The sequence below is a fragment of the Protopterus annectens genome, chromosome 1.part0 (assembly GCF_019279795.1).
Source record: "Protopterus annectens isolate FY-2018-M chromosome 1.part0, PAN1.0, whole genome shotgun sequence".
NCBI lineage: Eukaryota > Metazoa > Chordata > Ceratodontiformes > Protopteridae > Protopterus > Protopterus annectens.
Genome location: NC_056725.1, coordinates 777,522,475 through 777,545,027, shown reverse-complemented (window position 1 = coordinate 777,545,027; position 22,553 = coordinate 777,522,475). Strand labels below are relative to the sequence as shown.

The 22,553-nt window shown below is 44.4% G+C and overlaps 1 protein-coding gene across 1 annotated transcript in view; it reads left to right on the top strand.

The window, feature by feature from the left end:
• Positions 1–22,553, top strand: part of LOC122794485 (ras-related protein ORAB-1-like) — a 1,047,271-nt gene that overhangs the window by 606,438 nt on the left and 418,280 nt on the right. The window contains exon 5 of the mRNA XM_044062928.1: positions 15,567–15,662. Coding sequence (XP_043918863.1) covers positions 15,567–15,662 — 96 coding nt within the window. The remainder of the gene's footprint in view (positions 1–15,566; positions 15,663–22,553) is intronic.

Below are 22,553 nucleotides of genomic sequence, written 5' to 3'. Positions count from 1 at the left end.
TATAACTGACCCCACCCGACTATATATTCCAACTCTAAGATCGCACTACAGTGAAGAAAGGGATGTATTTTCCTAACTGCAATCCCCGTATGTAATCAAATGTTCATATTTGCGAATGCACAGTACATTCACAAATATAACATTTGATTATGTAGCTTGCGCACATATGAATTATTCGAACATCTGTAGTTCGAATAGTGCATAGAAGTACAATGCTACGTCGATATTTTAATAGTAAACCTATATATATATATATATATATATATATATGTGTGTGTGTGTGTGTAGATATATAGATATATATTGTAGATAGATAGATAGATAGATAGATAGATATATATATATATATATATATATATATATATATATATATATATGTGTGTGTGTGTGTGTGTGTGTGTGTGTGTGTGTGTGTACTTAGTATTGCATAATGCATTAATTTAGATTATCTGTGATTCTGCGTGCTAAATAATCTCATGATAAATAAAATTATCTATTTCTCAGAGGGAGGATGTAGATCAGAGCGTAATGTGTGCGTGCTTTGTCTTTAAAGAAGTATGCTAGGCTGTGTATGCACATATAAATTCAACACGTGCAATCCCTAGCACCATTTTGTAGAAGCTGCCAGTGTGTAAGCATGTATGATCACAGCAGTTAGTTTGTATATGTTACTTAGTCATAGTCAATAGCCTCTACAGTAATGTGTTTGTATAGAATTAAGCTGCTTAAACAGAACCCACGAAGACTCGTTTATTCGTATACCATCATGAAAGCGACACTGTCACATGTGTCGAAGCTCTGAGTGTGGCAATGGGCAATTAATCCAACTGCTTTTTTTATAGCAACGCATATTCCAGGGAAATCCATTGTGATAGCGACCAAAACTGAGCAGGTGCATTCTTCTACCTCACGAATGATCACTCGGCAAAAACATCACAGAAATGATTTTCCGTCAATGGGGCCAGCCTTGCTGCAATCTTTTTGCCTCCCTTTTAAGCAACAAATGCACCAACTCCTTTGCTCTAATCCTACCACAGGGGGAATCACTGAGAGATGCTCTACATCACAATTGGCCCCTTGGTCTACGCTACTCTTTTCCACCCATACCATTAATTCAGAAATTCCTTCAGAAAGCTGCCATGTTGAAGAGCAAAATTATCCTCATTGCACCTTTGGTTCCCCTTCCTTTGGCCCCATTTGCTTAACCAACCTTGGATTCTGGATCCAACTCCAGACCACCCATCTCACCCAACAGGCATATTTCATCCAAACATAACCAACCTAAGGCTTGATTGCCTGGCATCTCCAGTTCCTTTAATAACCAGACAACCTGCGCTTTCCTCACCTGTTCATCAAATGCTTTTATTTATCATAAGCCTTCTACCAGAAAGCTCTATTCCAGCAAATAAAAAGATTTGTTCAGTGGGCTCATCTAAGTAATACTGAACCCTTTTCAGCCCCATACATGGCTTTCTTGAATTTTTGTCCCATGTTTTTAAAGGAGCTAGTTCATCAACCATTAAAGTTCAGTTAGAGGCCATATCAAACTTTCACATTGATTGTGATGGTTTCTCTGTCACTTGTCATAAATTAAGCAAAGCCTTCTTGAAAGGCACTTTTCTTCTAAGACCTCCTTTTAGAGATCCTACTCCTCCATGAGTCCTGAATCTGGTACTGCTGGCTCTTACTAAATCCCCCTACAAGTGACCTTAATATCTATCCTGGAAGACCACCTTTCTGGTAGCTGTCTCCTCTGCCAGACTACTTTCTGAGATTCAAGCCTTGTCCTCTAAACCACCATACTTGATTTTTCACATGGAAAGTTTACTACTGACTAATGCTTCCTTTCTTCCTAAGGTGGTGTCAGAATCTAATATCAACCAATCCACTGATTTGCCAGTATTCCTTTCTAAATTTTCTAACAAGGGAGAATACATATTACATTTATTGGATGTCCACAGACAATTATGTTTCTACCTACACAGAAGAAAAGACATCAGAAAATCTGACCAGTTGTATCATTTGCAGAAGTGAAATTGGGAAAATCAGTTGCCAAAGTCACTTTATCTTGGAGGCTAACTGACTGTATTTAATTTGTTTATAACAAACTGGTCTTTACTCTGCCAAAACAGTTACAAGCCCATTCAAATAGAGCCATGGCTACTTCCTCAGTGTTTCAGTCCAGAATGTCCATGAATGATATATGCACAGCAGCAACCTGGGCTACTTCCCATACCTTTGTTACTCATTACAAATTGGATCTGGTTTCCAGAAGTAAAGCATCATTTGGCTCAGTGGTGCTCAGGAATATCCTTCCTTGAGTCCACCCTGGATTTTAGGTAGCTGGGGACTCTGTCCCATCAGTTGAGGATAGAATGAAAATGGACAACATCAGAAAAAGAAGTTATGTACTCACCATAACATTCCATCTTTGTTGTCCATTTTCATTCTTCCTAATCTCCCCTCCCACCAACCCCTGTCCTTGAAACTAATGGAAAAATGAGTGGCTACAGAACATTTCTGTCCTTTATATTTAGCTACAGATGTAGCTTTCTCCGGTTCTGAATATGAATATGCCTTTTCTACTAAAGTTCGCAAACAAGATCTGAGTTAATTGGGGTTGGTACATTGCAAAGATCCCCAAAGGAAATGCCAGCATCCAGTATTTCATCATAAAATGTCAACTCACAAAACTTGTGATCTGATGTCAATCCAGTTAGTCCCTGACTGTGGGCTCGGTTCCACGCCTCGGTACCAACTTGGCCATTTACTTCAGCTCATGCCCTCCAAACCCTTGAGCTAGGCTGTACCTATAATGCTTCTCTGTAAATTACCTCAGATAGAGTTTGCCTAAAGTAGTGGCAGATAAGAGGTAAGGATATAAATAGAGACCTGATATGTGTCACTATGATGAAGCCAGTTCTGGGGGAATTCAATCCACTAAGAGTCTCTAATATTGAAAAAAGTTAATAATTTTTGTCCTTTGGGAAATAAACCCTTCATAAATGTTTTCACTTTTTTGTTTGTTTAGCTTGGGACTTCAGCACATGTCTCTAATTGTTGTAAATGTTATGTTAAAACCCTTAAATGCAGAGGCTAGGTACTCGCAGCACATACAGAATCCTCCTCTTTGCTTTCTTCGTTTGTGTCACAACCTCCAGCTTCTGCAGAGCCCATGCTAACTCCAGCAGCCGCTGGTGTGATCCTAAAAATGTGAAAAGATAAAGAGCCTAGGGATTCAGAGGCTGCAGAAAAAGCTGCTATGTCAGTTCCAAGTTGATTGAGGACCTTGGTGAGGAGCCTTCACAACACCAGAGACCAGTGACTGCTAGGCCAGAATTGTCTGATGGCCCTTTGGAGGCCGCCATGGTTGCTGGTCTACCCATGACTACCACCACCTTTCTCACATCATTCAGCCCTAATGCTGCTGTGCAGGCAGCAACTTCTAACATCAGAAAAGTGGTTCTGACGGGAGACCTTAGGTCTCACCAAGCTATCGAGGTACCCACCGAGGGTGTGATCAGATGACAACATCCCTCAGCCACACCTGTTAGAGCACAAAACCTTTTCCCTCAGATTATCAGAGATTAACTTCAGCAAGGGTCCATACAGCCGGTACCCTCAGATCAAGAGGAAAAAAGTATTTTATTCAAGGATCTTCCTGTTGCCAAGGAAAGAGGGAACCTGGAGATCTGTCCTGGATCTTTCAAAAGTAAGCAAATTCCCAGTACCAAAATTCAAAATGCTTACCCACAAAAGCCGCTACCCATGATATTCCAGGATGCCTCTGCTACAATGGGCCTTAAGGATGCTTGCCTTCATGTTCCTATAGCAATCGGTCACAGACAATACTTCAGATTTGTAGCTTCAGGCTTCCCAATTCCAGTTTTGTTCTTTACCATTTGGTCTCTCTGTTGCTTCAAGAATCTTTACTGCCCCCCCCCCCATTACACACTGCAGAATGCTGGGGATACACCTGTATCTCTACTAGACAACTGTCTTATCCAAGGAGAATTCCCCTGAGAGACCCAGGAAGCCCAACAGATCTCTGTAGACTGCTTGGCCTCAAATTAAATATACAGAAGTCTCAGATGTCCCCCTAAAAACAAGGATACTATTTCTGGGAGCCCTGATCGATTCAACCCAACAGAAAACTTTTCTTCTTCAGGGCAAGATTGTTTTACTGATAGATTATTTGAACAAATTGCTCCCAAAACTTATTTTGGCCAGAGAATTCTTAAGGATCTAAAGATAAATGGCATCATCCATCCTATTGGCCCCTTTAGCAAAGTTACACATAAGGAAACCCTAGTGGTTTCTGAAAAATGTGAGAGCAGCACTCCCAGCACCTAGAAACACTTCTACACTTACTCCTGTGCATCAAAACTAACTTCTGTGGTGGAAGGCTACCATACAGGGAAACCCAGGGGCAGCTTTCATACTGCTTCAGGCAGACAAGACCATCACTTTGAACAGATCAGACATAGCTTGGGGAGCTCAATTAGGCCTGCTGAGGGCGCAGGCATTAGGTATTTGGTCCCCACAACAGAGGAAATTACACATCACTCTAAAGAACTGTTAGCTGTGTACCTAGCCATAAAAGGTTTCCAACAATAGTTAAGCCCATAAACTCTACAAATCTTGACAGCCAATACCACAGGCATGTGGTAAGTAAACAAATAGGGAGAGACCTTATCTCATATACCGTACAACCTCAACAGAAAGATCTGAATGCTGTCTCAAGAGTTGTGGCTTACCCTCATAGCATTGTACATCCCACGCAACAGCAATCTGCTAGCAGACCCCCCCTGAGCAGGGACCTACTAGATCCAAATGAATGGATGGAGAAAAAAGTCTTCCTCACCACTCAGTGGGGGCCCCCTCTTTAGACCTTTTTGCCTGTCTCTACAACAGACAATTTCTGACATCTGCTCCAGAACTCAAAAGGAGGGAGCATAGAGAATAGACTCTAGACTCTTTCTCCTTCTCCTTCACATGGACTCATCAGTTCTTGTATGCTTTTCCTCCCTTACCCTTGATCCCAAGAGTACTTAACAAAGTTCAGGATGGACAGGCCCAACGTGATACTGGTAGCCCCGTTCTGGGCCCAAACAACATTGCTTCTTTCTCCTCCTCACCTTCTTTGAGGGGAGGTTCCCCATGGTCCCAAAAGATATAGACCTTCTCAGTCAAATCAAGGGATCAGTCTTCCAACCCAACCTGGCATCTCTCAGTCTAGCTGCCTAGAGGATTGGGTCCTGACACCCGCATTGATGCCTTCCCACAAAGAGGTGATATCTATTTTAAATGAGGCAAGAAAAACCTACACCAGGAAATCATAGATGGCAAAATGGAAAAGATTTTCCGCTTGGTATCATAACTGACACACTATCCCAGTTCAAGCAGACATTAATTCAGTACTGCTTTATCTAGCACACCTGTTTGAACAGGGCATTTCTTATTCCAGCATCAAGGTTTATGCAGCTGCTGTTTCAGCTAGCTTGCATACTACTGCATCCCTCTTCTAACACTCCCTTATGAAACTGTTTCTAAGAGGGGTGATTCACTTGACACCCCTGAGAAGGGACCCCATTCCTGCATGGGCTCTCAAGTATGTATTTTAAAGAAGTTACCCTGCCACGCTTCAGGCCAACTGCTACAGCTCCTGTCAAAATGCTCGCCTGGAAGACCACCCCCCTTATAGCTGCCAAACGAGCTAGAAGAGTCTCTGAACTGCAATCCATCATGTGCACAGAGCCTTTTACTGTCATCCACAGGGAGAGGGCAATTCTCAGAACAAACCCATCATTTATGCCAAAGATGGTTTAGGAACTTAGCCTTAACCAGGCTATCCATCTGCCAGTCTCCTTCCCAAAACCACAGAACAAAGCAGAAAGAATCCTCCATTCACTGGATATCCACAGATAAATCAGGTACTACCTGGACTGAGCTAAAAGTCCACACAGGGCAGACCAGTTGCTTGTATCCTTAGCAGAGAGTAAACAGGACAAGCCTGTCTCAAAACAAGTAATTTATACATGGATTGCAAACTGCATCAAGTTCCATTGCCCACACACCATGGAAAGCATTTGCCTGACCATAATAAAACCCACTTCACCAGGCATGGAGCAACTACCACTGCTTCCCTCAAAGGAGTTCTCCCCCAGGCCATCCTAGAGGCAGCCAGATGGAATTCGGGGCATGCCATCACAAAACAGTATAATCTAGGCAATGTCTCCAGGGCTAGAGCAGGTTTTTCCTCTGCCATCCTACAAATTATTTCTTCCCTAATCTTACAGTTTTTGCCTCCCCCCACAGGGTAGCTTTGCAAATCTTCCCAAGGATCAGTATTGCAACACTGACTATGAAGAACATATATGTACAGTTGTGTCCTACTTACAAAAATTGTAGATGTTTGAGTAGATAAATGTTGCAGTACATATTCCCACCCTCCTACTTTGTAGGTGCCATCACTGTTCCATGTTTCACCTTCTAATCTCTTTGGCGCATCCCAGTTATACTTAATTTTCTTATACCTTTGCATCCTCAACCATATCCAGGCAGCAAGGGAGATTGTACTGCCCTCTGACATTAAACTTCTTTTCAGCTTAGAAAGACCTGAAGATGATGCCAATGGATGCCGTTCCTATACCCTAGCATCTGAACGTCAGTCATTAGGATGATGCTAAGACTCTGGAAATCAGGCTGGTTGACTTCTGCACAGCAGGAAGATCCATGGATCAGTACTGCAACACTGATCTACTCGAGCATCAGAGATTATAGTAAGTGGGGCTCAACTGTACTTTCGACACATGGATGCCAAAAATTCACCACGAGAGCAAATCTTGAGAGATTAATCTTGGCATCCATGTTCAGAACACACAACTGAGACCAAATCACAATTCTTTGTAGTGCATGAAGTTTTATCTACTCCATTTACTAGCTGTTAGAAAAAAAAAAGCCAAAGGGTTTTACCAGTTTGAAATCCAGTAAAGCACATGCAAGTGTTGTTGCAGTCAGCAAGTAAGGAAAAAAAATTATGGACAGTTTTTAAATACCGCCCTAGTGTTACAGACTGACATGTAAAGTTTTGCGGACTTAGGAGAAAAGATATTCAGGGGCAGTTGAGAATGAAGGAATGCCCCTTCTCTTTTACCTGACTGTTAATAGTGCTTAGTAGGTGTTAAAAATTTGATGTATTGGGATCCTATCTCGCCTACATTCATGACAGATGGGTTCGGAGCCGATCCATCGGCTCCGACTCTGCAACTAATACACTAGCACGAAGTCTCTCATTGGCTGGGCTACTCCCTATCCCAGGATGCACTACACCTGCTTCCCTAGATCTCGTTTGCCGCTTTACAAGCTGGACGTGGTTTCGACTTGGCTGGAGCTAAGTGGTTCTTTTTTACCTTTTACTGGTCTTTGACCTTGGGGTTTTTCTCTATATATTAACCAAACAGCTGTTTTAACAGCTATTCTTTGTAATTTGTATATCTCGTGTCTGTGTTTGAGTGATTTCTAGTACTTTATTTTTTTCAGTTGGGCAAGGCCCGTTTAAGTTAGAGGGCCTTTGCCCTACCTTTGACTGCTGTTTAACTGCTATTTAAGTTGTGGTTAGTTGTTCTTCGGGCTAGGCCCGTTTAAATTAGAGGGCTTAGGGTCGTTGAGATTGTATTGTCTGTGTCAGTTCACTGTGTTCTTTTGTTTTGAGGTAAAATTTCCTCAGTACTCGTGCCATTGTGTCTCGCGCTCTTTATTGGCGCTTTTTTGTGATAGTCTTATTGCTTGTTGAGTGCCTGTATTATGTCAAAGGAGCAGAAGTCAGGCTTTAAAAAATGCACTCGGTGCAGTTACAAAATGTCCATCACAGACAGCCACTCAGTTTGCGTTTATTGTTTGGGGCCGAAACATCTGCAGGAGACATGTAGTGTCTGTCATGCTTTCTCCGCTATGGTTCTTCAAGAACACAAGAACAAGCTGATTTTGAAAGGGCTTATTAAACCCTCCTTTGAGGAAGCTTTAAATCCTCCTGTTGCTTCCAAAATGAAAAGATCGTCGGCACCGACAAGTCCGTCGGAGCCGACTTCTAAAAAGACAAAATTGACCTCTTCTTCCTCGGCTCCACTGACTTCGGGACCGAGGGTCGAAGGGTCTGCCTCGATACCTCCTACTTCGGCTCCATTGCCTTCGGAGCCGCAAGTTGGAGTATCGAGAGGTGAATCACCTCCATCGGTTCCAATGGCTTCGGAGCCGGTGGAAGTGTGCAGCTCAGACTCTTCCCCTCGGCTCAAGAAGGCTCCTTCGGTGCCGATGGTGATCCATGCTGTGGTGGAGTCGGCCGACAGTATTGGAGCCGTTCGAGCCGGTCCCCTTCTCTCGGAGCCGAGAGGAAAGTCTTCTCGAGTGTTTACCTCCTCTAAATCCTCGAGACTGTCAGATTCGGACCTGGATAGGGTTTTACAGAGGCTTTTCCAATCTCCAGTGTTTACTAAAATGGTCTCGGCTCCAGCACAGTTTGCTTCGAGCCGATCCCTCCAACACATTTGATTCCTCCTCCAACCTCTTCGAGCCGTTGGAGCCGGTGGTGGTGGAACAATGTGGAGCCATACGGTCGGAGCAGAGACCCTTACAGGCCTTCGGCTCCGACTATGCTTCCTACCCTGTCCTCCGGTTCAGGGTTTGGTACTGCGACCTCTTCAGCCGGGCCCGAGGGGAATACTTTGGGATTAGGTGCTTCGGTGCCTAGTCTTCCTCTCGGAGCATCGGCTGCTGGAATTCCCAGTGCCATCGTGGCCTCTAGACCAGTGACTTCCTTGGATTCTGGAGGTCCGGCCTTTGAGGCCATGAGGAGCGCGCTGGCCATGCCTTTGCCGGTTCAACTAGATTCTACCTCACCGTCCCTAGATTTGGAGACTGGTGCCTCTGTTGTGTTGCAGCCCCCCAGCAGCGGGGCCCCAGGGCCTGAGGATACCCCCATTGGGGGTTCCCTTCTTCCGGGTGGTCCGTCCGAAACTGCTTCGGACGAACCCCCACGGAAGAAATTGTGTAAGAGGAAGCACGTAGACTCCCAAGATGAGTCTATTACATCGGATACTGACCTCGATGACGCAGAAGGGTCCCCCAAATCATCTTCGGATGATATCTCCTTCTCAGATATCTTGGAGATTCTGAGACAGAGAGGTGACTGGCAAGCCAAAACCCCTTCAGCTGAGGAGTCAGTCTTCCTCAAGGCCTTTGGGGCCCAGCCCTCCGCCTCCTGGGTGTCTCCGCCGATGAACTCCTTGATTTGGTTTCTCGAAGGGTGTGGGAACACCCTGATTCTGTGGAACCGGTGCCTGCGAGGCCCAATAAATTTTTGTCAGCCCCCCCCCCAGAAAGAATTTCTCACGAAGGGTGTGCCTGTAGATGCTTTGGTGGTGGCTTCTGCCACACAGCAGGACGTGGCAGAGGCTTCGACGTCTATTCATCCTCCTAATAAGGATTCTAGGAGTATGGATAGGTACGGGAAGCGTACCCTGTCCTCAGCGGCCTTTACCTTACGGTCGCTGAACTACCTATGTCATTTTACGAGGCTCCAAAGGGATCTTCTCAAAGAGCTAAATGACTCTCTTGTTGGTAATCTACCTGAGGCGCTGGCCCCGACTGTTGGCGCACAGATGACTACCCTCTTTTCTATTGTTAACTCGTCCATGAGGCTCATTTCGTATGCGGCCGAAGGCGCGAGTAGAGCAGCGGGAACAGGCGTTGCCCTTAGGAGGCAAGCCTGGTTACGCTTGTGTTCGTTCACGGAGGCCTTCAAGTCTTCCTTTGCCGACGCCCCCTTTGATGGGTCATCTTTGTTTGGACCCAAGGTGAAGGACACACTAACTCGGTGCGAGCAGGAGGGCAAGACTTTGACTGCCTTTGGGGCCCGCTTTTCCGCTCCTTCCAGGCCTTATCCCAAGGCTGGGAGAGGAGGGAAAATGTGGTTTAAAAAATCCCAAAAGTCTTTCTCTACTCCACCCAGTGATTCCCCCTCCAGAGGCAGGGGGGGGGGAATATTGGAAGACGCCGCCCCAGAGGTGGCAGAGGCCCCCGTAACTCTGGAGACCGCGATTCCTTTCGTGGTTTTTCATACAACCAGCGTTCCTGAGTTGTTGCCCGACTGTGCAACTCCGGAGCCAGTCGGGGGTCGCTTTGCGGCGCACCCACAAGCTTGGGAATCCATAACAAGCGATCGGTGGGTGCTTCGCATTATTACCGGAGGATATATCATCCCCTTCAACAAACCCCCCCTTTCTTTAAGGGAAATCCCGGACGTACCACCCAGTCAGTGGGATCAGGCAGCGTTAGAGGTTTCAAAGCTGCTAGAAAAAAGAGCCATCCAGCCTGTCCCCATCGACCAGATCGGATCAGGAACTTACTCAAAATTATTTTTGGTACCAAAAAAGACAGGGGACTTCAGGCCCATTTTGGACCTCAGTTCATTGAATCGTTTCATAAAGAAGTCCAAATTCCGAATGGTCACTCTTCAATCTATTCTTCCTTTGCTGGAAAAGATGCATGGATGTGCTCCATAGATCTCCAGGACGCTTACTATCACATTCCCATAGCTCAAGAGTCCAGGAGACATTTACGCTTCCGCCTCGGAGCCAGTCATTTTCAATTCCGAGCACTGCCCTTTGGTCTCACCACAGCCCCCAGGGTGTTCACCAAATGTCTGGCAGTGGTAACTGCTCACCTGAGAAGTCTGGGATTCCAGGTGTTTCCTTATCTAGACGACTGGCTCCTTACTGCCACCTCCGAGCATCTACTACTCCAAGCGCTCAGAGCCACGTTCACCTTGGGCCGTTTCTTGGGGATCACATTCAATTTGCAAAAATCTGTACTACAGCCATCTCAGCGTATTATTTTCATAGGCGCAGACTTAGACATAAAAAGAATGCGCGCCTATTTACCGGCAGCAAGAATTCAGGTCTTACAAGATCAGGTCAAATCCTGTCTCCCCCTACAAAGAGCCCCGGCCCATCGGATCCTACAACTGTTGGGCTCGATGGCGTCGACCATACTTTTAGTTCCCTTGGCCAGACTTCACATGCGAATTTTACAATGGCTACTGTCGGTTCAATGGTCCTATCAGGAACTTCCCTTGAACCACTTAATCATAATCACGGAAAGTTGCCATCGAGATCTACATTGGTGGCTTCTCCAATCAAATCTCGACCAGGGGCGACCCTTTATACCTCAACGTCCCATTGCCACTGTGACTACGGACGCCTCCCAGGTAGGGTGGGGGGGTCATTACCTGGACAGGTCGGTCCAAGGCACATGGCAGATCCAGGAAACGCATTTGCATATCAATGTCCTGGAGATGAGAGCGGTACTATTGGTACTCCAAGCTCTCCATCACGCTCTCCCACAGGGCCCGATTACTATCCTATCCGACAACATGTCGGTGGTGTGGTACATAAACAAGCAAGGTGGAACCAGGTCTTATCCACTATGCAGAGAAGCCATGAGACTTTGGCACTGGGCGGTAGCTACCAACCGCTTTCTAATGGCAACGCACATACCGGGGAAGTCCAATGTGATTGCGGACAGATTAAGCAGGACCATTCTTTTACCCCACGAGTGGTCCCTCAAACAGAGCATAGCTGCGAAGATCTTCGACAGATGGGGTCTTCCTTGCTGCGACCTGTTTGCCAGCCCTCACAATACGAAATGCAGAGAGTTCTTCACACTGTTTCCTTCTCAGGGACAGATTCCCAGGGACGCTCTGACTCACATTTGGCCCCCCGGTCTTCTCTACGCCTTCCCTCCGTTCCCCCTCCTACCGAGGATGATACAGAAGGCCATTTACTTGTAGAGCGAGATGATTTTGATTGCCCCGCACTGGCCTCGTCAAGTTTGGTTTCCCTTCCTACAGAGGCATGCGATAGAAGGTCCATGGTTTCTGGATCCGGTGCCAGACCTGTTGACTCATCAGTCAGGACGGCGTCATCCGTCTCTCAGGTCCTTGAAGTTGGCAGCATGGTTACTCCACTTCCATCCTTAGTCCGAGACAATGCTCTTTCGCCGGACGTGGTCCACATACTGTCTTCTTCTCATAAACCTTCCACCATCAAACTTTATTCCAGTAAATGGAAAAGGTTTGCCTTCTGGGCTCAAGAACGGGTATAGATCCTCTCACTGCACCAGTATCGGAGGTTCTGAATTTTCTGGCCCCTTTTTCAGTCGGGCTCTTCAGTTTCTACCATTAAGGTTCAGTTAGCAGCGATCTCTAATTTTCATGCTTCTTTTGAACCTTCATTGATGTCTCACAAACTTTGTAAGGCTTTCCTTAAAGGGGCTTGGCTCCTTAGGCCTCTATCTCAGCCTGTCCCCTTGGGATTTGAATATGGTTCTTGCTGCCCTAACTGCCCGTCCTTTCGAACCAGCTGCTACTTGTGATTTAAAATTTCTGTCTTGGAAAACGGCCTTTTAGTAGCCATAACATCTGCTAGGCGAGTTTCAGAACTTCAAGCTCTTTGTTCTGATCCTCCCTATTTGATTTTTCACAAGCATAGAGTTTCATTGAAATTAAACCCTGCATTTATACCAAAAGTGGCCTCCTCTTTCTGTATGCAACAAACTATAGAACTCCCTGTCTTTTTCCCAGAATTCTCCAATAACGCAGAATATACTTTGCATCAATTGACGTACATAAGACAACTACGCTTTTATTTGAATAGAACCGCTCAAACGCGAAATCAAATCAATTGTTTGTTTCCTTTGCAGTGAACAAATTGGGTCAACCAGTAACAAAAGCCTCCATATCTAAATGGATTAAAGATTGTATCATTTTTATTTATTCACAGGCTAATAAAGACCTTCCCTTTCCAGTCAAGGCTCATTCTACCAGGGCAATGGCTACTTCCGTAGCTTTTCACTCCAAGTTATCAATAGATGATATTTGTGCTGCGGCAACCTGGACTTCTCCGCACACTTTTATTTCTCATTACAAGTTGGATGTGGTTTCTCGAGGCAGAGCTTCCTTTGGTTCCACAGTTCTCAGGAGCGTGTTCCAGTGAGCCACCCGGGATGTAGGTGCTAGGGACGCTGTCCCATCTGTCATGAATGTAGGCGAGATAGGATCCCATTACATCTTTTAGTTATGTACTTACCATAACTTCGGATGTATGGGATCCATCTCGCCTACATTCATAAGTACCCACCCTCCTTCCCCCTTCCATTTGGATTTAGAGGAGCTGTAGTCACTTTTTTATTGGCGTTCTTTCTTGAAGAACTTTAGTTGGTTATAGTGACTATTAGTTTTTTCTGTGTTTGCATGGGTGTATGAAAGCGAACAAACAAGATCTGGGGAAGCAGGTGTAGTACATCCTGGGATAGGGAGTAGCCCAGCCAATGAGAGACTTCGTGCTAGTGTATTAGTTGCCGAGTCGGAGCCGATGGATCGGCTCCGAACCCATCTGTCATGAATGTAGGCGAGATGGATCCCATACATCCGAAGTTATGATAAGTACATAACTAAAAGTTATACACCCTTGAAAGCACCGTTATGGTTGGGTCTTGCGCTACAGTAGCACACGACGGGTTTATCTTTTTCTGATTTGGAGCATAATTACAATGCTCCATACACTGCATTAAGTCTACTATGCATTCTACTCAGTGCAGAGATTGTGGACCTTTATTTCTTCTGTCAGAAGTTATTGAATGAATATTTGCAACATATCAGGGAAGTGCTGATGAGATTAAAAAAAGTCTAGGCTGACTTAAAAAAAAAAAAAAAAAACAAACACGTCAGGTAGGGATGGCAAAATTAACTTGTTGTGGATTTTGGGTAAGTGATGTCAAAATTTAGCCATAGCCTGTCAGAATGGGAGCTATTCAAGCATGGCCTTAACCCTCTTGACAAAGTGTGCAGGGGTGTTCCTCAAGACAGCAAAATATTACAAAAAATTTGTCCTTCACTCTGGTACCAAATCACCCTCTCATTGACCTTACCTGAAGAAAGCAAGCTAATAAAATTATTACGACACCAGCTTGTCAAAATTATTTTCAGACATTCAAGGAAACCAAGAGTGTACCCCTGCACTAGCTAGTCTTGATTATATATAGTGCTGGTAGATTCTTGAGAACATAGACTGGGGTCTATATTCCGTTAGGTCACCTTAAAAAGAGAGGAAAATCCAGTAGCCAGTGAACAAAATAGATATCTTTTGATGCAGTTTGAGATTAGATTCTTACAGCAGTCTAGCATTAGAGTAATGTCAGTAAAGCAAATGTTTATCAAGACAGGAAACTTAGTAGCCTAACTTAAGATGTACTTGTAGTCCAGGTTTTGTTTTTTGTTTTGTCATTGCTTATTTTCTTGAGGTCTAATGGCGGAGGGGAAAATTGTGGAGAAACTGTATTAAGCTTAAGCAAATACAATTCATTTTTAATAAAACTGTAGACACTAAAAGCCACACTAAGCAGGAATATCCTAAATGTTGCTTAATAGAAATATTTTACTCTGCCTTCCTTCCAAAATAGTGAGACTTCAGAATAAAATTAAGAACTTGTCAAGATTTTTGTAATTCATGCAGTTGTGAAATAGCACCCAGTCAATCCTGCAAAAACACAGTGTTGTATTGAAATATGCCCTTAAATAAGGTGTGAATAAAATTAAAATGAGCACATGGGTAAGACATGAGTAGAATTAAGTATAAAACTCCGTGAATTTAAATTACTGCAGATGTAAGGTTTAAAATAATCCTTACGCTAACTGAATCTTTCAAACCAGGAGCTGCAGTTTCATTTAATTTCATCTTCCCAACCATGCCTGTGACTGAATCTGTCCACTTCCTCCTGTATGTATTATTTAACTCCACATTTCTGCTTTGGAGTGTGCCTTCTTTTATGTTCAGGTGGAGACTATAGATGTCATTGAAATGTAACTGCAATGGTTATTTGCAAATGCTGGAAGTGCAGATTTGAATATACCCCAGACAATCTAGTTAGTGGTTTGGATGCTTAGATGCTTGCTGTTGCTGACAGGGAAGGAAGAGAGGGCCCATCCTAGGAAGGACTGGAAGGAACATGATGTATACAGTCAGTCTCTTGGTGATGGGGCAATGGTATAGTAAGCATCCCTGGGGCAACCACTTGGTGGTGGACCTCATTAGCAGGTGCCGGTAGTGTGCAGTCACAGGGAGAAGGCATAATGATTTCCTGTGATGATGTTGGTAGCCTGTCCCTCCCCCAAGGGCAGGAATATACCTACAGAAATGCTGCCATAGCCAAGCTGCTGGTGAGAACACAAACTCCCTGATATGTGCCTAAATTATGATGTCCTGGGACAGTTCTTTGCACAGCACAGCAGGGGAACAGCCAGTACTAGGGAACAAATGGGCTGAACCTCATTTATGAAATATTTAGGGGTCAGCATACCAGATGGGGAAAAGCATAAAAGTATGTATTGGTTATTCATGCTTGTCTGTTTTGATGAAATACTGTTTCATTTGAGCTGCCTTTTATGAACTATCCATATACTGTATGACTAGTTTTCTTAACTTGTTTTTTTTTTTTTTTTTTCATTTTAGGATGATACATACACTGACAGTTACATCAGTACCATTGGTGTGGACTTCAAAATCAGGACTATAGAACTAGAAGGGAAAACTGTTAAACTGCAAATTGTGAGTCGAGTGCACAGTTTCACTATGCTGAAAAAGTAAAAACTTTAGTATATAAATAATTTTTAAATGTTAAGTAGCGAATATACAGTGAAATACATATACTATATAACTATTATAACTTTGCAATCTGTTTTTGACATGATACGTTTATTAATTTTCTTTACTTCATTGTACACCAGAAAAAACTTAGTGAGTTGCAGATCGCTGAGCCATCTTGAGAGCCTGGTAGCATGGATATATGAGTAATTTTTATTTTTGTTCCCTCTGAGTTCATCACTACTGGCCTGGCCCCAGAGCCTCATCCACACTGGGTCTACCAGTGCACTCCTTACCCCCCACAACATATCCAGTATTGCTGTGGCTGTTGGATCCATGGACTTCCAGTGGCTCAGCACAGTGAAATATCCATCTGCAGCAGTTTAGCCAGGCCCACTTTCCACCCTTCGACTGTGCCCCCCTTCCAGTGACATCCCCAGCCTCCACCAAGGATCATCATAAGGAGATACCAACACATGCTCATCCCTTCCCCTTCAGCTCTGTTAATTGCCTGAGCCACTAATGGAACCCGGATCACCTGGGCTGTAGTCGGGGCTTTATTCCACTATGCCACCAGATTGGCATGGATATATGAGTAATGCAAAAATCAAATAATCTCTGTGGTATCCCCGAAGTCTAAAACAACCCACTAAATAAGTATAGTAGGTCTAAAATCAAAACAGTGTAAGAAACTTCTCTGTGTGGAAGATTTTTAATCCACTCACTATATATATATATATATATATATATATATATATATATATATATATATATAGTGTGTGTGTGTGTATGTATGTATGTATGTATATATATATATATATATATATATATATATATATATATATATATATATATACATATATATATAAAGTTAATCACAATATATATTAATCAGATCAGATAATGGTAGTAAAAGTAGTGAACTTGAACTCGTCCTGAGTCAAAAAATATTAAAAAAAATATATGTAATTTGAAAAAAAATTATACAGAATTAGTAAGTATTCATAAGTAATCCAAGCAGGGTAGACAGTCTATTTCCAGTCAAAAATCCTTTATTAAGTACACAGGCAAGTGATCCAAGTAAAACAAAAATAACAGAATACTAGTTTCCTCACAGGCTTTCTAAATATGTACTTTTTATCAGGCAAGGGAGTGGTTTATTGTGCTGTAAAACAGTGTATTGGTATACATGTTAAATTCACTTCCCTTCTCACATCAGTGTGACATTCGAGCTGGTGTTGAGATTGGTAAATCAGCTCCTTGTTTGAGGAGAATCTAAGGTATGCCCTCAGTTTCACCCTCTTCCAGTGCCAGAACCGTTCCTTCAACTCCCACTAGATGTCCTTCAGGGATGCATCTGCAGTCATAACATATGGGTTGTCCTGCCTCAGGCAGCCCTTCGGTCGGCCAGATTCCAAAGTCTGGGTCTGGCCTCGGCTAATGTCGCATCAGCCGACGCCATTTTCCTCAGTCTTTCTTGCCGCGCGGTGCCCGAAGCAGAAGCTGTTCGCAAGTGCCAGTCGGTCAGATCCAGAGATTTTAGCTACCGAAGACTTCTAAAAAAGCTAAGTACCCCGTTGGGGACTCTTTCTTGCCTCAGCCGATGTCAGACAAAGTAAATAATTGTTTAACTTGTGGGAAACAAATACCTCATAAGGATTTCCACTCTTACTGCCTTCCTTGCTTAGGCCCAGACCACGACGTATCAGCTTGTTTAGCCTGTGCTTCCTTCAACCGACGGACACTTAGACGTCGGTCGGAGTTTGCAGAAGAGTTTTTTGGATCCGCTTTTGCATATAAAATGCCGTCGGAGACTCCAACTACACATTTAGCCAAAAAACGCAAGGAAAAGGACCGATACTCGCGGCCCATGGTTTCGGCTGAAACCACGGTTAGGCCTACCGCGAGTGTCTCGGTTTCGGCTGAAACCGAGTCCTCGGTTCTTCCTTCTGCCGAAAACATGCCTCCGACAACCGAGGCCAGAGAGGCCCCGGCTGAGTCGGCTACAGAAATTCCTACCGAAGAAGCAGGCGCACAAGAATTGTCCGACACCATTCCATTGGACATTTCTACTCCTGCACGTGGGGCAGCTAGACCCCCTGCTTCTATGTCTATTAAGGCCTTCTCCAGGGCTAAAGCAGCTAAAATTTCCAAGGCCTTACCAACAAAATCGTCCTCTCAGAGACCTTCCTCAAGTTCTCAGATTCTCAGCCTTGCTGAGGACCTCATATCTCTGATATAGGGGATCCCAACCTCACCCAGACAGGGCCTCACAACCTCCTCCTGACAAAAGGCCTAGGACTGAACCCCCTGAACCTCTCTCCTCTGATTATTCCTCGGATGGATCAGATTTATCAGACCATCAGGAAGGACCATACTCACCTTGTGAGGATTTGGCTGCAGAAGACTCAATTCCTTCTGCCTCCCCCCCAGAAGAATTTTCCTTTGGGGAGACTTTACACTCAATGAGGGAACACTTTCAATGGCAGGGTCAGGATTTTTCTGATTCTAGGAAAAGGCTAAGGACTTTTTTACACTTGCCACAGCATAGGCCTTTAGCCATACCACCTGTACTATCAGTTGTTGATGATGCATACAATGATGTCAGTTCTGCCCCTGATTCTCTTCCCCCGGCCCCTGCAAAACCTGACAGATATTACAGGGTCCCAGATTCTCATTTCCACTTGTATAAGGCCCATGCTGCAGACCCAGAAACTATTTCTCAGGGCCCAAAGGGTGTTGCAGCTGCCACTGCCAAAAACCCCCTACCCTCTGAAAGAGAATCAAGAGCATTAGAGAGATGGGGTAAAAAGGTTTATACTTCTGCTACTCTTTCTGCCAGGGCTTTAAACTGTCAATTCCATATGATACAGTACCAGGAATTTTTGTTAGAGATCAGCTGAATAAAAAGCTTTCCTCTCTTGAACCTTTAGACTGCAAGCCCCTTCAGGATTTGGTACACAACTCTCAGCAGGTCAGTAATCATTTCTTAAAATGTGGCTATGATGCACTGGAGTTTTCATTTAGATCAGCTATGACTGGAGCAGTGATTCGAAGGCATGCCTGGCTAAAAGAACAATCCTTGCCGAACCATGTCAAGTCTAAACTCCTAGATGCCCCTATGGAGAAACAAAGTTTATTTGGCTCCCCTGCACAGGAGATTCTAAAGAAAGTGGAAGAAAAAGCTAAATCTGTGCAAACAGTCAAGGATTTTCTGCAGGTCCAACCTCCGAGGTTCAGCAGAAACTGTCCTTCAAAGAATTGGTCCTTTCCAGACACCTCCAGAGCACAGAGAGGCAGAAATAGACGCCCAAGAGGCAGAGGTCAATCAAGGGGTGCCTACAGGGGTCGTCAGTGGCAACCTGCCAACCAGAGGAGTACCGCCACAGCTGTGACTACAACCACTTCCACAGGACAGACACAATGACTTAGCTCTGATTCCGCCTACCAGGGAGCAACTAGAAGCACCCTTGGGCGGAAAGTTATCTTTATTTTCGAAAAACTGGCATTGCATTACAGGAGACAATTGGACATCGCAAACAATAGACAAAGGCTACAGGTTTCACTTCCACACTTTACCAAAAAAGAGAGGAATGCCAAACCTTCCACCAAGCCAGAAGCCAGAGGCTCTAAAACAAATCATCAACTTACTAAGGATGAGAGCAATAGAAAGGGTACCATCTATGGAACAAGGCCAAGGATTTTACTCCAGACTATTCCTTGTACCAAGAAAAGAAACTCAATGGAGGCCTATTCTCGACTTGTCCGCACTAAACACATATCTCATTGTACCAAAATTCAAGATGCTGACCCTACAGCAACTTCTTCCCATGTTGGGCAAGGAGTCTTGGCTGGTGACTCTAGATCTCAAGGAGGCATACCTGCACCTCCCTATACGACCAGATTGCAGAAGACACCTCAGATTTCTTGCAGGATCAGAGCATTATCAATTCTCAGCATTGCCCTTTGGCTTATCTACTGCGCCCAGAGTATTCACGAAATGCCTGGCATCAGTAATTGCACATTGCAGGCTTCAGGGAATTCAGATCTACCCATACCTGGACGACTGCCTAATACAAGCGGACAACAAGACAAAAATAATAAAGGATTTGGCCTATGTCATACAACTGTTACAAGCCTTGGGATACACAGTCAACATCCAGAAGTCAAGACTAGTGCCATCCCAAAGGATAACATTTTTGGGTGCAGAACTGGACACAATAACTCAGATGGCTTTTCTCACAGAAGAAAAACAAAAGCAACTCCCAGTCTACTTCATGGCTTTGACAAGACAAACTCAGCTTACTGCAAGGAAAGTCCTGCAGGCCCTGGGTTACATGGCATCTTGCATAATCTTGATCCCATGAGCCAGGCTGCATATGAGAAAATTACAATGGTACCTAAGGAATGTATGGTCTCAACACAGACACAGTCTAGAAACCATGATACCAATCATTCCATGCCTGAAAAAAGAATTCCTGTGGTGGGCTCAGGCCTGCCAGACCAACAGAGGGTTGCCTTTCCACAAACCACAACCAAGGCAGACCATCACCACAGACGCCTCAGACCTAGGCTGGGGGGCACACATGGAAGACAAGTGTATCCAAGGCCTATGGTCTCAAGACCAGCTGAATCTACACATAAATCTAAAGGAGATGCTGGCAGTGAAGCATGCAATCGAGGCATTCAAATCATTCCTCCAGCAAGGACATCTCCTGATAAGGACAGACAATACCACAGTCATGTGGTACATCAACAAACAGGGAGGCACACATTCCTACCCTCTATGCCGGATGGCAATGGACCTGTGGAACCTAGGCCTGAATCTCAACATTCAACTGCAGGCCAAATTCGTACCAGGAAAAGAGAATTCACTAGCAGACAGCTTAAGCAGAACTACCACGGATGCTCACGAATGGATGCTGCATCCAGACATCTTCAAAAACATAACAAAGAAATGGGGAATGCCAGAGATAGACCTGTTTGCCTCCCCACTCAACCACCAACTGAAGAAATTCTGCTCAAGAGAATACCACCCACAAGCCTGGAGGGTGGACTCCCTTTCTTTCAGCTGGAAGGCCCTGACAGTTTATGCCTTTCCACCTGTCCCATTGATGTACAAAGTTCTACTGAAGATCAGGGAGGAACAGCCAAAGGTGATTCTGATAGCTCCAGACTGGCCAAGGCAGCATTGGTATCCGCTACTGAGGAGCATGTCTCGGACGAACTCATGGCCTCTACCTCTATGGCCTTTACTTCTAACGCAGAACAACTACAAGACCCTGCATCCAAACTTGAAAACGCTGCAGCTAACTGCCTGGAAAATTGCATAAAACAAAACCAAACTGTTTTATCTCAGAGGGTCAAGGACATTATCCTGGAGGCTCGCAGACCCTCCACAAGAAAAACATACTCAGCTAAATGGAAGAGATTCCTCATTTGGAGTGCATCAAAGGGTACAAATGTCACACTGGCAAACCTAGCACACATCCTAGAATACTTAGCAGAACTGTTCCACAATGGCCTGTCCTATTCTTCCATTAAGATTCATGCTTCAGCAATTTCAGCAGAGTACAACATGGATCCTCCTATCTTCTCTCACCCTCTCCTCAGACAATTTTTAAGAGGGATCAAAATGTAAAACCTCCAAGGAAACCACCTCTGCCTGCATGGCATCTCAATTTTGTGCTGGAAAAATTAACACTTCCCCTTTTGAACCAGCAGCATCAGCAGACTTACAGTTCTTATCTTGGAAAACTGCTTTCCTTCTAGCAATCACTTCAGCAAGAAGGGTATCTGAGTTACAGGCATTAATGGCAGTGCAGCCTTTCCTTATCTTTCACCAGGATAGAGTGTCTCTGAGAACCAATCCTACTTTCATGCCAAAGGTGGTATCCAGGGTATCCTTGAACCAAGCTATTCATTTGCCTACGTTCTTCCTAACCCACAGAACAGGGGAAAAACTATTGCACACCTTGGATGTACACAGACAACTACGCTACTATCTGGACAGAACTAAAACCAGCAGAAAAACTGACCAGCTTCTGGTAGCATATGCAACAGGAGTGCAAGGAAAAGCAATTTCCAAACAGACAATTTCAAAATGGATAGGAAATTGCATTCGATTCTGCTACTCTTTTCATGGAAAGACAACTCCTGAAAATATCAGGCCTCACTCCACAAGAGCCACAGCCACCACTACAGGTTTCCTACGAGGAGTGGCTACCAAAGACATTTTAGAAGCTGCGACTTGGAGCTCCGTGCATACATTTGCCAAGCATTACAATCTTCCTTTATACTCCAGATCCCGAGCAGGTTTTGCAACTGCAGTTTTACAGGGGATCTTAACTACCCCATCATTATCTTAGTGCCTCCTCCCCCAGTTTGGCTATGGTATTCTACCCATATGTTATGACTGCAGATGCATCCTTGAAGGACATAGTACAGTTTTGTACCTACCATAAATGTAGATGTCCGATAGGTATGCATCTGCAGTCAGGATTACCCACCCTCCTTCCCCTCTGTGGTATTCCTAGGGTGCTTACCCCTCTTTTAGCTAGCTGGGGGAATCTATTATGGTGTATTTGTTTGTATGTATATATGTATATATATATTTTGCTTACTACTGTTTGGAATTTTCTACATTTATCCAAATTTAGCCTTCTTAGAGGGCACCTGGCATCTGGGGCAAGAAACACTGAGGAAAATGGCGTCGGCTGATGCCTTTATACCCCAGAAGCTCTGACGTCAGGGGAAGTGCGACATCAGCCGAGGCCAGACCCAGACTTTGGAATCCGGCCGACCGAAGGGCTACCTGAGGCAGGACAACCCATATGTTATGACTGCAGATGCATA